At 48.1% G+C, this 17,410-nt stretch overlaps 1 protein-coding gene across 1 annotated transcript in view; it reads left to right on the top strand.

The window, feature by feature from the left end:
• The window catches only part of LOC135964649 (SH3 domain and tetratricopeptide repeat-containing protein 1-like), a 61,236-nt gene that overhangs the window by 3,957 nt on the left and 39,869 nt on the right, over window positions 1-17,410 (top strand). The window contains exon 2 of the mRNA XM_065518849.2: window positions 4,758-4,881. Coding sequence (XP_065374921.2) covers window positions 4,758-4,881 — 124 coding nt within the window. The remainder of the gene's footprint in view (window positions 1-4,757; window positions 4,882-17,410) is intronic.

Genomic DNA, 17,410 nt, shown 5'->3' with positions numbered 1-17,410 from the left:
TTGGGAGTATGAGATGGGTGATCACCTGAGGTCAGGAGGTTGACACCAGCCTGACCAACATATCAAAACCCCGTCTTTTTGCTGTTTGTTTGTTTGTTTGTTTTTTGAGACGGAGTCTTGCATTGTCGCTTGGGCTGGGGTGCAGTGGCAAGATCTTGGCTCACTGCAACCTCCACCTCCCGAGTTCAAGCAATTCTCTTGCCTCAGCCTCCCGAGTAGCTGGGATTACAGGTGCCTGCCACCAGGCTCAGCTAATTTTTTTGTATTTGTGGTAGAGACAGTTTTTCACCACGTTGACCAGGCTGCTCTGGAATTCCTGACCTCGTGATCCACCCACCTTGGCCTCCTGAAGTGCTGGGATTACAGGCATGAGCCACCGTGCCAGGCCTAAAACCCCGTGTTTACTGAAAATACAAAAATTAGCTGGGTGTGGTGGTGGGTGCCTATAATCCCAGTTACTCGGGAGGCTGACACAGGAGAATCACTTGAACCGGGCAGGCAGAGGTTGCAGTAAGCAGAGATGGCGCCACTGCAGTCCAGCCGGACTACAGAGCAAGACAGTGTCTCCAAAAAAACAAAAAAAAAAAACACGAAAAACCCCCTCAGATATCCAGATAAGAGGATACAGATATGTCCACTGTCATAAATTCTTCACCATGCTATAAGAGGGGAACTGACATTTTGGTGAATCTTTGTAAATCATCAATTTATCTATCACACTTGTATTTCACCAGTAGCATTGACAAAGCTAAGTCCTACAATTCCATTTGAAATTACCCTTAAAAAGAACAGACCTTTAAAACTTACTACACTCACTCTGGGGAAGAAATAAATACGAATTTTTAGCAAATAAAATGCATCATTTTATCTTGCCTCTTTGGAAATAGTATTTTTATCTTTCAAGCTGTACTGACAAAATGTATCTTACAGTCAATGACAAACTGAAACTCAAATAAGAGGACAAGCCTTTTCAAGGTAACAAACTCAGGGAGAGGCAGTGCTGACTCCAACGCAGACCTTTCTAAGTGTCACGGCAGCCCATTCTATCCCTCGGGACACCCATCCTGTTCAGTAAAGCACTCAGTGACCACCTAGGAGGCACTGGCACTGCTCTTTGTCCTCCTGTGTGCCTTCAGAGCATTTTCATATTTAGGTTCTTGCACATCCTCTCTGGGGTGGGTTTTCCTCATCCTTTGGGAGAATTTTTCTCTCTTCACAAGTCTGAGACAATCTAGAAAGCAGAAATCATTTCTGCCTTTTCCTCTCAATATCAGCATCCCATTGGCAGACCATCAATGTGTCTCCGAGGAATAAAACCTCCAGCTAGAGGAACAGTTTTAATGACCTAGCTTTAATGACGTTACGTTGTATTGTCCATTCATTTTAATGTCCTAAAATTTTAATAACCCTAAGGGGTCACCATTTTAGATGAAACTATACCCGGAGATTCCTCTAAGGCCAAGAGCATCCAGCTGCTCCCCTGAGAGACTCTACCCCCTACTTCAGGCTGTCCTTGGGGATGAGATGACCCCGGGGCTGATATTCACTAGACCCTCCAATAGACATGGCCACTGTGGGTATCCTGGATCATTCCCAGACAGTTCTAAAATGCCAGGACTAGGAAAAGACAGGAGGGTGGCTGAGGACACAACACCCTGTAAAGTTTTCACGGGGAGACCTCAACCTAAAGACATTTTGGTAATATGTACACTTAGGAAAGATGAAAAGAAGAGAGGCACAAAGATTTTTTTTTTTACAGTAGAGTGTCAGGTGATTTATTCTCCACTTTCCTCTCATGTAAAATGTTTGGAAACAGAAAAATATTTTGGTCAAGGTGGCTCACGCCTGTATTCCCAGCGCTTTAGGAGGCTGAGGCGGGTGATCAATTAAGGTCAGGAGTTTGAAACCAACCTAGCCACAATGGCAAAACCCTGTCTCTACTAAAAATACAAAAATTAGCAGGACATGGTGGTGTGTCCGGAGCTGCACGCCCCGGCCATAGCGAATAATAATTAAAGATTAAATGCCTGAGCTATATTCATTTCCACCCCACACCTTCTCTCTAGATTTACCTTCTTCCCTATATTAATACCGCCATTAAAAGATGGCTCTCCTCCTGCTTCTTCTTCACTCACTTTTCCCGCGCCCGGGAAAATTGTTACTTAATAGCGCAAGCGCAACATGACGTCCGACCGGAGAAACCGAAACTAACCTGGCCACGCCCTCGGCAATGAGATCATTTCCGCCTTAGCCCAACCCCTTCCCTTCCAAGTGTATATAAGGCAGTGCATTACCGCCATTAAACGAGACTTGATCAGAGCACTGTCTTGTCTCCATTTCTCGTGTCTCTTGTTCCCCAAATTCCCAACCCCTTCTCCAGGGCCTGCTCTGACTATCCCGCGGGCCAGGATAGTGGTGGGCGCTTATAAGCCCAGCTACTTGGGAGGCTGAGGCAGGAGAATCGCTTAAACCTGGGAGTCAGAGGTTGCAATGAGCTAAGACTGCGTCATTGCACTCCAGCCTGGTGACAGGGCGAGACTCCATCTCAAAAAAAAAAAAAAAAAAAAAATATATATATATATATATATATAATATACATTTTAAATTATTACATGTAGATAGTATTTGAAATCATGGGTATATACTGACTGTAGGTAGAAACGAGAAGGCAAGGAAAGTTTTTATATTTTTATATTTATATATAATTATATAAAATTAATATACATAATTATAATATGTAAATATATCATATAGGCTGCGCACAGTGGCTTAAACCTGTAATCCCAGCAATTTGGGAGGCCAAGGTGGGCAGATCAGCTGAGGTCAGGAGTTCGAGATTAGCCTGACCAACATGGAGAAACCCCATCTCTACTAAAGATACAAAAATTAGCCAGGCGTGGTAGTGTGTGCCTGTAATCCCAGCTACTCAGGAGTCTGAGGCAGGAAAATCACTTGAACCCGGGAGGTGGAGGCTGCAGTGAGCCCAGATTGTGTCATTGCACTCCAGCCTGGGCAACAAGAGTTAAACTCCATCTCAAAATAAATAAATAAATAAATAAAACAAGAAATACATCTTTATGTCTAAATATATAATTATAATACATGTGTATATATACATTTATTATAAATTTATTAATATATGAAATATATTTATTTCTGAGACAGGGTCTGGCTCTGTCACCCAGGCTGGAGTGCAGTGGCACTATCATAGCTCATTGAAGCCTTGAACAGATGGCTCAAGCGATCCTCCCATCTCAGCCTCCTGAGTGGCTAGGATTGCATACACACACCACCATGCGTAGCTAACTTTAAAATTTTTTGTAGAGACAGGATCTTCCTTTTTTGCCTAAGCTGGTCTTGAACTCCTGGGCTCAAGTGATCTTCCTGCCTCAGGCTTCCAATGTGTTAGACGTGGGCCACTGCATCTGGTCTAATGCATTTTTTAATTTGCGAGTATATATTATTTAAAATTTGAAGTACTGAATGTGTTGAACAACTAACTTGCAGAATTCCTGAACGATGGACGGTCAGCTGTCATGTCCTGGTTCAAATCGTCCCAGCACACTAAGGCTAGAAACCTTTCAGCCAACTTCCACTTATGTCTCCCGGGGCAGGACAATGTCACTTGGCCAATCCCCACTAAGAGGGACTCTGGAAGGGCAAGAAACTATTCTGTTCTCTATAATGGAACGTGACCAGGGAGAAGGCAGCTGGGAGGACCAGCTGGGCCCTTCAACCAGCAGCGTCCACCATCGACCAACTGCCCTACAGCTACACTGTGCTGGGCATTTGGGGCACTGTTATGAGCAAGAGTTTCCATTTTTCTTCTCATGGGACCTTCATGCTAGTGGCAAGAGACAATTTTTTTTTTTTTTTTTTTTGAGACAGAGTTTTTTTCTTGTCACTCAGGCTGGAGTGCAATGGTGTAATCTCAGCTCACTGCAATCTCTGCCTCCTGGATTCAAGCAATTCTCCTGTCTCAGCCTTCCGAGTAGCTGGGATTACAGGATTGCACCACCAAGTCTAGCTAATTTTTGTATTTTTAGCAGAGATGGGGTTTCACCATGTTGGCCAGGCTGGTTTCGAACTCCTGGCCTCAAGTGATCCACCTGCCTCGGCCCCACAAACTGCTGGGATTACAGGCGCGAGCCACCACGCCCGGCCCTACTTCACTCCTAACGCCCACCATACGTGCTTCCAAATGTTTGCTGAATGACAAGGTGAACGAGTGAATGGGACTACCTGAGTTCAGGCAGCAGGCAATCCAATTCCTTCCACCTCAGTTTCCCTTTTTGTAAAACAAGCCTGTCTCTCGCTCTCTGCCCTAAAAGCCTGAGTTCTGGGCTTGAGATGAGCGCGTCCTGTAGAGCAGACTCCAGGTGGACGTTGAGCTGGGTCTTCTAGGAGGCCAGGATCCGGCCAGCTCTTGGGTCCGGTCCTCCCGCGGGACCCCGCACGCCCAGTCCCAGCACCGCCCCGCCCAACCTCCCTTTGTTCCTCCAGGCCCCGCCCTCTCCGCGCAGCTCGCTCCGCATTGGCCGGGGGGCGGGTCCTGGGCGCCCGGCTCCGCTGGGGCAGGGCGGCGGGCGGCGGGCGGCGGGCGGCGGGCGGCGGGCGGCGGGCGGCGGGCGGCGGGCGGCGGGCGGCGGGCGGCGGGCGGCGGGCGGCGGGCGGCGGGCGGCGGGCGGGGCCGTGTGCACCTGCGCGGTGTGTTTCCGGGCCGCAGCCCTGCGCCAGCTGCAGCTCCTTGATCCGAGCCGGATCCTGAGCGGGGAACACGGGCTGAAGCGGCGGCGGCGGCCCCGCCCCGGGGCTCCGTTGTTGAGGCTGCGGTGGCTCTGTCGGCTGCTCAGCTGCGCTTCAGTCGGCCCAGGCGCCCAGGTGAGGAGCGAGCGCTGCGAGGCGGCAGCCTGAGGTGAGACGGCACGACGGGCGACGGGGTCTCCTGACCGGGCGGGGGTCTCTGCCCCGGGCGTGGCGGCTCCGAGCTGGGCTCCGCAGGGTCCGAGGTCGGGATCCGGGGTCCTTGCGCCAGGGCTTTGTCTCGGCCTTGGGCGGCACTGGGGGCTTCGCGCCTGCTGCGGTACCGCGTGGGCCCGCGGGGGAGTCCCGGTCGCCCTGCGGGTGGGGGCCGGTCCCTACTGCTCCCCGGCTCCCCGCGTCTGCCGCGGAGGGGACTGCATGGACCCGGGCGCTGGCTTCTGCCCGGTCCCCCGCAGCGTGGCTGGTCCCCGCGTGCGGCAGAGGGGGCCCTGCGTGGGCCCACTCGTGTGGCGGGATCCGGGTCACCGCGAGTGGGAGACTCCGCCGCCCTCCCCGCCCTCCCTAGCAGCGAGACTGCTTCGCTAGACTCACCTAGGGGACTGCGCGGACCCTCGGACGAGGGAGTCCGTGACTCTGGGTGGGGGCTGTTTCCCGGCCCCGCATGACGGCTTCCTGTTTTGTCACCTATATAGGTGGCTGCGTGGACCCGCGCGCGTGGGTCCTGGCCGCCCTGCTAGTGGTGCTGTGCGCCGCCCCGTGGCTCGTCTGCGTCGACTCCGCCTGGGACACGCGTGTAGTGGGGGTCCGTGCGCGGGGGGCGCGGTTGGTGGGGGCGCACTGCCCCCGCCCCATAGTTTATCCTCTCACTTGCCTGGCGGGAGGAAGCGAGAGGCGCGGGCCCGGAGCTGTCGCGCAGTGGCCACACCGACCTCTGCCCTGGCTGGCGGGTCCCAGGGGGCGAGGGGCCCTCACAGCGCGTCCCACCGCGGGTCCCACCGCCGCACTTCCTGCTCTGGCCCCGGGCTGGGCTCTGATTGGAGGGAGCAGGGCCCTTCTGCCCAGCACTTCTTTATTTCTTCCGTTAGTAATGGGAAGAAAAAAAAAATCTGGAAAGCCAGATTGAACTTTGTAGCTCTTAGCGCTTGGAGAGTGGAAGAAACTCTCCCAAGAATTTGGCGGGCTGGAAAATGCGTTTCAAGCAGGAGCATCCACACCCACGGAATGAGGCCAAGGCAGTTACAGTTAGAGGTCAGACTTATGAGGGGAGAGCGAGGCTGAGGTCCGTGGGTGGGGAGACTCCGACCTCAGCTTGATGGGAAGACCTGATGCTGCCCCTCAGACGCTGTATTTCTCAGCCAGCGAAGAAAGTGGAATCACTCCTTAATGAATGCTTTCATCAAACTTTTGAAAAACCTGTAATGTCCCAGGAAGCGAAATCGAACTGGACAGTTTTCCCCTTTTAAGAGTGTTAAACGTCCTGGAGACAAACAGCAGAAGGCTCAAGGAGTCCAAATACTCAACCTGAAGTTCTTTCTGAACAAGAGATGGTGTATAAGTAACAGGCATAGGAGACAAAACTGAACTAATCACCACAGCTGTGGCTCCTAGCCCTGTAGCGTGTCATGCAGGCCCTTTTGCCTTCTCTGCCCTCCGCTGTCCCAGACTCCAAGACTACTGCGCACCTCCAGTCATCAGCTCCTGCCGACCCATTGCTATGAACTCTGTTTCGGTGGCTCTCTTCTCTCTGAAGTTTTGCTTGTTCTCCTGAAGTCCTGGTCTTTAAGAGCTTACGATCCGCAGGGACAGATTGGCTTTGGGCAGTACATAGTTAACTGTAGCACAGCTTGAAAAATGCTCTGATAGAAGTGCGCAGGCAGTTTGTACATACAGGTAAATGCGAGGTCCTTTTTCAATACCATGAATCCAAGTATTCATGCTATTTTAAATCTGCAATTCTTTGACTCTCCAGAGGGTTTTTAGATTAATTTTTTTTTTCTATTACTTCCTAGTGTTTGTAGCATAGTTCAGAATACTTGATTAAAACTTACCAGGTCGGCCGGGCGCGTTGGCTCACGCTTGTAATCCGAGGACTTTGTGAGGTCTAGGCAGGTGAATCACTTGAGGTCAGGAGTTCGAGACCAACCTGGCCAACATGGTGAAACCCTGTCTCTACTGAAAATACAAAAATTAGTTGGGCGTGGTGGTGGGCGCCTGTAATCGCAGCTCCTCAGGAGGCTGAGGCAGGAGAATAGCTTGAACCCAGGAGGCGGAGGTTGCAGTGAGTGAAATGGCTACACTGCACTCCTGCCTGGGCCATAGAGTGAGACTTCCTCTCAAAACAAAAACAAAAACAATGTACTGGCTCTACCTCCGGCTCTGGAATTTTCCTGGAAGGCCTTCTCTTCTGGGCTTCATTTTTCTCACTTTTGAGGATCGTAAACTACATAATTTCCAAGAATTTTTGCTCTACACCTTTAATTCTTTCAAGTAAATATAGCAGAGAAAAATTCTCTTCCTCGCAATGATGTAAGGAAGTCTCTCACAGAAGGGGACACAAGGGTATGGAGAATAATTTTTTGTTTTTTTTTTTTTGGGGGTGATGGAGTTTTGCTCTGTTGCCCAGGCTGGAGTGCAGTGGCAGGATCTCGGGTCACTGCAAGCTCCGCCTCCTGGGTTCACTCCATTCTCCTACCTCAGCCTCCCAAACACCTGGGACTATAGGCGCCTGCCACCACGCTTGGCTAATTTTTTGTATTTTCAGTAGAAACAGGATTTCACTGTGCTAGGCAGGATAGTCTCCATCTCCTGACTTCGTGATCTGCCCGCCTCAGCCTTCCAGAGTGCTGGGGATTACAGGTGTGAGCCACTGCCTGTGGCCGACAGAGGATTTATTTCTGAGCTCTACATTTCAGAGTTCTTTTCTCTAGCCCTGGCCTGGGTCCCAAACAGGGAACTTAATTCACTCTATCACTGAAGTATACTCTTGCTTTGATGCCATTGGTATGTTGTCCTAGAGATTTGCTGTGGCTGCTAGGAGTGTTTCAGAGTTAAGAACTGATGCAACCTCTCTTTTGTCAGTTTATGAGTCTATAAACCATCTTGTTTCCTTTAGCGTTATCTCCCTGGAACTGGAAGGTCAGAGATGAAGTTTTGTTAGATTATAAGTCTCAGTCTTTGCTATCTACCTTCGTCTGTCTCCCATGTCACCTGCTGTTTTTTTTCCCCGTTTTTCATTTTAATGTTTTTATTGGATAGGTGTCTATTATTGCAGGCTACCTCAAAACATTTTTGGATATTGACAGGATATCAGTATGAATAATATGTAAAAGATAACTTATTCTAGTTCTTTTGAGCAGAAGATTTGGTTTCGATATGTGGCCCTATTAAAACTTTTGTTAAGCCCAAGTACTTGCTGAACTTCAGTTCCCTTACCTGTAAAATGGAGTTAGTTGTTAGTAATACCTGTTCTGCCTAACTCAGGAGATTGTTTTGAGGATCAAACGAAATTATGAATGTAATGGAATTTTGTAAATTTTAAATGAAATATTGTATTACTTAAGATTTTTTTTTTAAACGCCATATTAAGAATGGAATGAATCTGGGTTTTCCTTTGAAATCCCAAATGTTTAATGTACAGAGAAGTTTTAATGTGTCTGTTGGGGAGCTTCATTAGGATTGTTTTCTATCTTTAATTGGCCAGTATTGTTTTATATGTTAGCATTTTTGGGGAACATCAAAATTTGTGTTTCAGTTATCATTAATATTTTACAAAGTTATTGAATGTGCATGATTTAGTCTTTAACAATCTCTTCAATTATTTACATTCCCATATAAAAAATGCAGTAATGAACGTCCATGTAAATAACATTCCCATGCTTTGATGAAGCATAATTTCTTGACATTGCAGTTTCTAAGTGCCCTGTCTTGAGGTTGGGAAAGCTAAAGGGCAGTCAGAAGTCAAGGTCAGCAAAGTGTCACCTTTGACATTTGAAATCCAGCAGCAGGTATCACAGTGAACCCCATTCCAGCATCCAGGAAGTTTCTCTGTCCTGCCTCTCCTCCAGCCACCTCAGAATCTGTGTCTGCGGTGTTGGTCCTGCTTTCCTCTCTCTCCTCTGCCTTTTCTTTCTCTTCACCAACTTCTACTGAGTGCCTCTGATGTCCCAGACAGTGGCAGTGGGAGTACGAAGGCTAATAAACCCGGCCCTGGTCCTCAAAGAATTGATGTTTTCTGTGCAGATATTAAGTGACACTGTCATATATAGTGTTGACAAACATTGATACAGATTTCCTGTGAAGTGCAGAAGCACCATCCTAGAAGCAGAGATGCAGAGGCAGCACTGGTGACTCACACATGGAGAGCTGGAGTTCTTGGTCTAGTGGGATAAACTGACTTGGACATCATTTCAGTGCAGCGGAGTGAGTGCTGGGACGGGCTCCCTCGGGGCATCTGGGGCTGGGTTTGTCTGGTGTTTAGTCTCCTGCCTGGTACTTAGAGTTTATCAGTAAGATGAGCATTGGGAGGTTTCTAAGTGAAAGGAAAGGCAATCACTTACCTGAAACCTAAAATTTGTAGGTGTTCTGGGCCATTTATAATTCACTGAATCTGTTTTGTCAGAACAAGTCTATCATCTATTGTTTTGGATAGAGTGTGGCCAGCCCTGCTTTGCAATGTCAGGAAATCAGGAAACGCTTGTCAGGTGTCAACACCGTGCCAGACACTCTTCTAGGGGTTTCCACGTAAATCACTGTATTCATTTCTGTTGCTGCTTTACCACATTTCCACAAACTTCATGTCTTAAAACAATTGAAATTGTATCATCTCACAGTTCTGTGGGGCAGAAGTCTAACGTGGGTGTCACCGGGCAAAAATCAGCATGTGGGCTGGGCTGCATTCCTCACTGGAGAATTGTTTCCAAGCGCTTTTGGCCAAATATAGTTCCTTGTGGTTGCAGGACTGAGGTGTCTGTTCCCTTGCTGGCCATCTGTTGGGGGCTGCCCTCAGCTCCCTCTATCTGGTCTTTGCACGTGGTCCCATCAGCTCAGGACTAGCTAACCCAGGGACCTGGTCAGGCTCTCCAGTTCCCCTGTGTGCATTTCTCTTCTTCCACTCGGAGAAAGTTCTATGCCCTGTTTTAAAATATTTTTTTGAGATGGAGTCTCGCACTGTTGTCCAGGCTGGAGTGCAGTGGTGTGTTCTCAGCTCACTGCAACCTCTACCTCCCAGGTTCAGGTGATTCTCCTGCTTCAGCCTCCTGAGTAGCTGGGACTACAGTTGCCCGCAATGACACCCGAGTAATTTTTGTATTTTTAGTAGAGATGGGATTCACCATTTTAGCCAGGATGGTCTCCTTCTCTTGATCTCGTGATCCGCCTGCCTTAGCCTTCCAAAGTGTAGAGATTACAGGTGTTAGCCACCACACCTGGCCAGTTCTAGGCTCTTAGAGGCTCATGGGATTAGATTGGACCTCCCTGGAGAGCCCAGGATACTCTTCCTAAGGCCTGTGGCAAAGCCTTTTTGCTGCATAACATAGTCACAGGTCTTGGGGGTTGGACTCTCCCACCACAGTTACCGATCCACTTACTACAGCAGCCTGGGAGGTGCTTTTCATTGCCTCTCGTTAACAGATACCAATTTTTTTTTTTTTCTTTGCAAATTGGCAGGAACATGAAGATCCTTCTTTTTTTTTTTTTTTTTTTGAGACGGAGTCTCATTCTCTTGACTGGGCTGGAGTGCAGTGGTGCAATCTTGGCTCACCACGACTTCCACCCCCCGGGTTCAAGCAGTTCTCCTGCCTCAGCCTCCTGAGTAGCTGGGACTACAGGCACATGCCACCAAGCCTGGCTAATTTTTGTATTTTTAGTAGAGATGGGGTTTCACTCTGTTGGCCAGGCTGGTCACAAACTCCTTACATTGTGATCCGCCCGCCTTGGCCTCCAAAAGTGCTGGGATTACAGACATGAGCCACTGCGCCCAGCCATGAAGATCCTTCTTAAATGAAAAAACCGTTCCTCTGACTTGATGTGAGGCTGTTGGTGAGACTGATAGCAGTGGAGACAGGTCCATCAGAAACAGAGCTAAACTTTGTGTTCTGGAGTATTTTGATGGCCTGCCCTGATTATGTAAGTTTTGCTAAGAAGTCATTAGAGTAATTCCTCTACTGGAAGAAACACCATATGGGGAATTTGGGACCTTGCCTTTTCAAGTTTTACCCAAAGGACTCTTCATGGGTGAAAAGTACATGATTCCAGGTCCATTTCTAGAATGGAAACAGCTGCATCAACCCAACAGCGATTCACATTCCTGAGTTTGAGAGAATCCGATTGTCTCAAGGCTGAAGCTAAAAGCCCAATAAACAATGTTTGCACTTTATTCATAGTTAGGAATTAGGTGCATCGTGTGGTCAAGAAAACAACTGATGGTGGTCACCAAGTAGTTTAAAACCAAGCAGGACCTCGTTTTATCATGTGGGTGTTTTTGATTTTCTTAACGAAGTTTTTATTTTCCTGTGCAATAAATGACAAACTCTGACTTGAAATACATTTCCTTTAATAAACCAGAATCTAGGGTCGGGCACAGTGGCTCATGCCTGTAATCCCAGACTTTGGGAGGCTGAAGAGGGCAGATCACGAGGTCACTAGATTGAGACCATCCTGGCTATGGAGTGGTGGCTCACACCTGTAATCCCAGCACTTAGGGATGCTGAGGCAGTAGGATCCACTGAGGTCAGGAGTTTAAGACCACCAACATAGTGAGACCTCCACCTCTACCAAAAAAAAAAAAAAAAAAATGCTGGGCGTGGTGGGGCACAGCTGTGGTTCTAGCTGCTGGGGTTGGGGGGGGTGTTGATCACCTGATCTCACTAATTTGAGGCTGTAGTCAGTTAGAATTACACCACGGCATTCCAGCCTGGGCAACAGAGCAAGACCCTCTCTCAAACAAAAACAAAAAAAACCATATTACTTAATATACTATTGTTGTTGGTCAAGTATCAGATTTTGTTTAAAAACTAAATACTCTTTTTTTTTTTTTTTTTTTTTTGAGACGGAGTCTCGCTCTGTCACCCAGGCTGGAGTGCAGTGGCATGGTCTCAGCTCACTGCAAGCTCCGCCTCCCGGGTTCACACCATTCTCCTGCCTCAACCTCCTGAGTAGCCAGGACTACAGGCACCCACCACCACGCCTGGCTAATATTTTGTATTTTTAGTAGAGATGGGGTTTCACCCTGTTAGCCAGGATGGTCTTGATCTCCTGACCTCGTGATCTGCCCACCTTGGCTTCCCAAAGTGCTGGGATTATAGGTAAATACTCATTTTTAGCAAAGTTGTACAGACCTACAGCTCTAAGAGTCAGTAATTAACAAGGCTTACAATAAAACCCAGCAATCCCCTACCTTACCCTTCTCCACTCTGATCCCTGCTCCTTGGAGGTTACTGTGTTTATGTTTTAGCTCGTTCTAGATTGTGTGAAAGACAGGGAGATGTCCTACTGTGGAAGACAAGGATTCAGGCTGCTTACCTTCCCCGCTTCTCCTGCTGCCCACGTTTTTCTCCCCCATCCTCTCAGTATAATTATTGTGATAGTGAGGCCAGGCACGGTGGCTCGTGACTTATCCCAGATTTTTGGGAGGCCGAGGCGGGCAGATCACTTGAGGCCAGGAGTTGAAGGCCAGCCTGGCCAACACAGAGAAACCCCGTCTCTACTAAAAAATACAAAAATTAGTCGGTTGTAGTGTCCCACACCTGTAGTCCCAGCTACTCAGGAGGGTGAGGCACAAGAATTGCTTGAACCTGAGAGGTGGAGGTTGCAGTGAGCTGAGATCGCACGATAAGGTGAGATCGCACGATAAGGTGAGATCGCACCACTGCACTCCAACCTGGGCAACAGAGGTAGATTCTGTCTCAAAAAAAAAAGTATCGTGATAGTGGGATACATAGTACAATATTGTGTATATTTAGTATTCTTCCTGGTTTTTGGCCCAGAGCTTCTAAAACTCTTGTAATTTCCTGAGTGATAGGAACATCATTGGTTATATTATTTGGTCCTATGTTTCAATACCTGATACAAGAGCTTCTAAGGCTTTTGGAATCTCTGGGGTGATAGGAGTGTCTTTTGTATGATAATGAGATGACAGATGGCTTCGGGCACCTGGACAGATTCAGGATTAGGGTTGGTTGCCAGAAAGATGAGTCATGATTAAAGAGTTGGACATATCAGCCCCACCCCTACCTCTGGGAGGGGAGATGAGACAGGCTGGAAATTGAGCTACTCACGGTGGCCAATGACTTAATCATGTCTATGTTATGAAAACTCCATAAAACCCTCTAAATACTGGGTTTGGAAAGCTTCTGGTTTGGTGAACTCATTTGGTGCTGGGGAGGTGGCACTTCCAGGAACGGCATGGGAGCCCCGACCTCTCTGCCCCGTGGTGTGCCCTGTGCCTCTCTTGCATTTGGCTGTTCCCGTGTTCTCTTCTTTGTAATAAACCAATAAGAGTAAGTAACTGCCAAGCACTTTGCGTCTGTCACCTCACTTACTTTTTCAGCAACACTGTGTGGCAGATAATGTCCTCATTTTGCCGGTGACAAAATGAGACTGATGCATTGAGTAACTTGCTCAAGATCACATAATAAGTGGAATTCAAGCTCTGACACTGAAGCCTGTGCTTTTAACCAGCATGCTGCATACGCGGTCTCTTTATTTGTTAGGAGTTTCGGTGTCTCTAGGGCCTGACACCAAGTTGACCATTGTGGCCTAGAGCTGTTATAACGGAGCTTTTAGCGGCCCTGCTGAGAACAGAGCCAGCACCTCCGGATTGGCAGGGCAGGGGCTGTTCCTGCTGGGAGCTGCAGGTCACTCCCTGTAGCCCTTGGCTGATCTTGCTCATCCACTCCATCCCTCATTCAGTAGTTCCTGAGTGCGGCCTCTGTGCGGAGGAGAAGGAGGCAGCCTTCCAGCCCAGGTGGGGCCTGCAGGTACACACAGGGAGAGGCAGCTGTGCACTGAGCTGGCTGTAGGCTGGGACAGCGTGGCTCCAGAGGTGACAATAGAATGCTCTGGGACTGCAGAGGGAACACGTGCTTGTGAAAGGGAGGAAGGGGCAGGCACCGCAGAGGAGGTGTACTTGAGTTAGACTTTGAGGGAGGAGTTGGATTTCCACAGTGGAACCGAGCAGCTGAGGCTTTCTCAGCAGCTGAAGATTACAGCCAGCCAGCCTCAAATGTTCAGCTTTTCCTGAATTCCCTTTTTTAAGACAGTGCAGTAAGTTTTCCACAGAGATAAAGCAGTCACCTCCATGTCATTCATGTTCTGCGAATCCTGTGTGTAGTTTTCGATGCTTAGCAGATGGGAGCAACCTGGGCCATAAGAGAAGAGCCTGTGTGTCCACTTGTTTGGACATCAGTCAGGTGTGGCACAGGGCAGTGATCACTGCCTTCCCCTGAGGAACTCAGTTGTACTTTTATGTGGAGAGGACAAAGAAAGCTGTTGTACAGGGGGCAGGAGACATTTCACCTGCAAAGCAAGGCACAAAATACATAGTCTGTGCCCTGCATGAGAAACCTAGCAGAACTGTGTGCTGATTCCCACCCCTGCCTCCCCTCCTGAGAGCGAACCGTCCATTGTACCATGGCGGAGGGCATTTCAGAAGCCTCTGCAATCGGAGTGATCTGTTACTTGCCCATTGAGCGTTAGGGGCAGCAACCAGGTGGGGTGGCTGAAACACAGGCCTTGGCCAGACCTGGTTGGGCATGTTGGTTCTGCCACTGATTGTGAATTACAGAACCTTGGAGAAGTCATTGTCTTTGTCTGTGCCTCTCATGTAAGATGGGGAACACTGTGGCCATTGCAGAAAAGCAGATAGGTGGAGTGAGTATGAAGTGCTTTGTGTGTGTGTCATACGGTGAATGAAATGGCACTGATTGACATTATTGATAGTAATAACAGGTTTAATTCAGGAATAAAACTGGTAAAGTAGGCCAGGCGCGGTGACTCACGCCTGTAATCCCAGCACTTTGGGAGGCCAAGGCGGGCGGATCATGAGGTCAGGAGTTTGAGACCAGCCTGGCCAATATGGTGAAACCCCATCTTTACTAAAAATACAAAAATTAGCTGGGTGTGGTGGTAGTCCTGGGTGCGCCTGTAGTCCCAGTTACTTGGGAGGCTGAAGCAGGAGAATCGTTTGAACCTGGGAAGTGGAGGTTGCAATGAGCTGAGATGGCGTCACTGCACTCCAGTGTGGTCTACAGAGTGAAACTCTGTCTCAAAGGAAAAAAAAAAAAAAAAAAAAAAAAAAAAAAAAAACAACCTGGTAAAGTGTTTTACCCAGCCTAGTTACGTGTGGTAGAGCCAAATGAAAGCTTAGTAAAAGATGACTTGAGAACTAGCTGAGCAGAGGAATCAGGCGGGATGTGTTGTTACTGAGTAAGTGAAATTTGCACCTGCTTTCTCCCAGGCCTCGCTCAGTTGTGTACAACAGAGAGGTCAGGTGTTGGGGGCAGTGGACCGGTTGAAGAATGCATTGCTATTATATGAGGAACATTGGGCTTTGAAAAAGCAGAACTAGATCCACGTTCTTGCCTGGTGACTCTAACTATCATCTAGTTTGTAAAGGGGATTGCAGTTCACTGAAAAATTCTTATGACAGTGGGGAAAGGATTGGGGCGTCTGCATTGGTGTGTGTAATATAGGTCAGATGAAAGAGCATTTAGGCTGGAGGGAGACTTTTCATCTCTATAACTTTACTTTCGCAGGACAATTCCATCATGATTTGAAGATTTTTGAGTCAAAACTACACTGTTCTGCTATGTGTTTTGGGGCAAATTTATACATACAATTTGCTTAAATATTTCAGATGATACAAGTATATACGTGTGGGGCAAAAAGCTGAAATTTGTATTCCCCGTTCTCTAGAAGTAACCATTGTGAATAGTTAAGTCTGTATTCCAGCTATTTTGTGTATTATAAATACGCTGTGAATATATGAGTGTATACATACGTATATGTTACAGAAACACATTTTTAGAGATGGAATATTGCTGTGTTGCCCATGCTAGTCTCAAACTCCTGGGCTCAAGTGACCCTCTTGCCTCAGCCTCCCAAAGTTTTGGAATTACAGGCGTGAGCCACTGCGCCTGGCCTGTATGAGTATATTTACTAATTGCTAAGTTACTCTGTTCATTACGTGTCTATTGAAGCCCCCCATGTGCCAAGCATTGTTCTGAATACCTTATATGCATGAATTCACTTAATTTTTAGAGCAGCTCTATTATCGTGGCCCTTTTACAGTGAGGAAAGGGAACCACAGAGAGGGTGGGGACGTTGTCTAACATCACACAGCCAGTGCTGTTGGAATTGAGGTTGGAACCCAGACAGCTGGCTTCAGATCTCTTAGCTGTTATCATAGATGGCACACCCAAACCTTAGGGCCGCCTCCCAAGCCTTGCGTGAGCTCTGCCTGAGCTCTGCGAGAGCTGTGTATGTGAGGCTTCTTTCCTCTTTAAGAACACAAGTCTTGGAATTGTCCCAGACCCTGGTAGGACCCCTTGAGGACCAAAAAACAGGGATTCTTCAAGCCTGCCCCAAGGCCGGATCTCTGATTTAGCTACTTGGAAGGTAGACGTGGAAGAGAGTAATTTTGCCAGAACAAAAAGTCAGGATGGCTGGGCTGACTCGGCCAGATGCGGTGGCTCATGCCTGTAATCCCAGTACTTTGGGAGGCCGAGGCAGGTGGATCACCTGAGGTCGGGAGTTCGAGAGCAGCCTGGCCAACAAGTAGAAACTCCGTCTCTATTAAAAATATAAAAATTAGCTGGGCGTGGTGGTGGGCGCCTGTAATCTCAGGTACTTGGGAGGCTGAGGCAGGAGAATTGTTTGAATCTGGGAGGCAGAGGTGGCAGTGAGCTAAGATTGCACTATTGCACTCCAGCTTGGGTGACAGAGTGAGACTCCATCTCAAAAAAAAAAAAAAAAAAAAAAAAAGGGAAGGGGAATGGCTGGGCTGACTCATTCTAGGGAAGAGACCCTACAGCAGCCGTAGGACCTTGGCCGCTTCGGTGGAAAAGAAGGAAGGAAAAGCTTCACCCATGGCGGTGACCTGGACTGCAGAAACCACACTACACAGTCCACGTCCTGGAGCCTGGCCACCCCGTTTGCTTCTCTTCTCCTTGGGTAGAGGGTGTGGGGAGCTTTCTACCCTGGAGGCTGAGCAGCGCAGCTTCTCCTGAGGGTAGGCGTTTGTCTGTCCCTGGAAATACAGACAGCATTCTCATAAGCAGCCCAAATCCTCCTGAACAGCTTTTTGCAGGGTGGGGCAGGGCAGGGCAGAGGGTCATTTTGACTCATAGGTACCTTTTCCACTTTCGCTGCTGATAACTGTGTTACAGATTAAAGTTTTGTTTTTGATACTGAAGAGGATTTAAGAGAGTGAGGTATTATGGCACATCTGAGTCTGCTAAAATAGAATCAAGGGGTAGTGTAGGAAAATCTCTTATAAATTATGGATCATATATGGTGAACGTTAGAAGTCATGTGTAACTAAGTTGAAAAATCAAAACGTGGCTTGTATTTGGGCGACCGCGGTAAGTCTGGATCCCACTGCGGCTTGTGTGAACACAAGATGCTGAGGTGTAGGGATCAACAGGCTTTT

This window comes from Macaca fascicularis, chromosome 8 (assembly GCF_037993035.2).
Source record: "Macaca fascicularis isolate 582-1 chromosome 8, T2T-MFA8v1.1".
Lineage (NCBI taxonomy): Eukaryota > Metazoa > Chordata > Mammalia > Primates > Cercopithecidae > Macaca > Macaca fascicularis.
The sequence above is the reverse complement of the archived record's forward strand: the minus strand, read 5'-3'. Positions and strand labels throughout refer to the sequence as shown.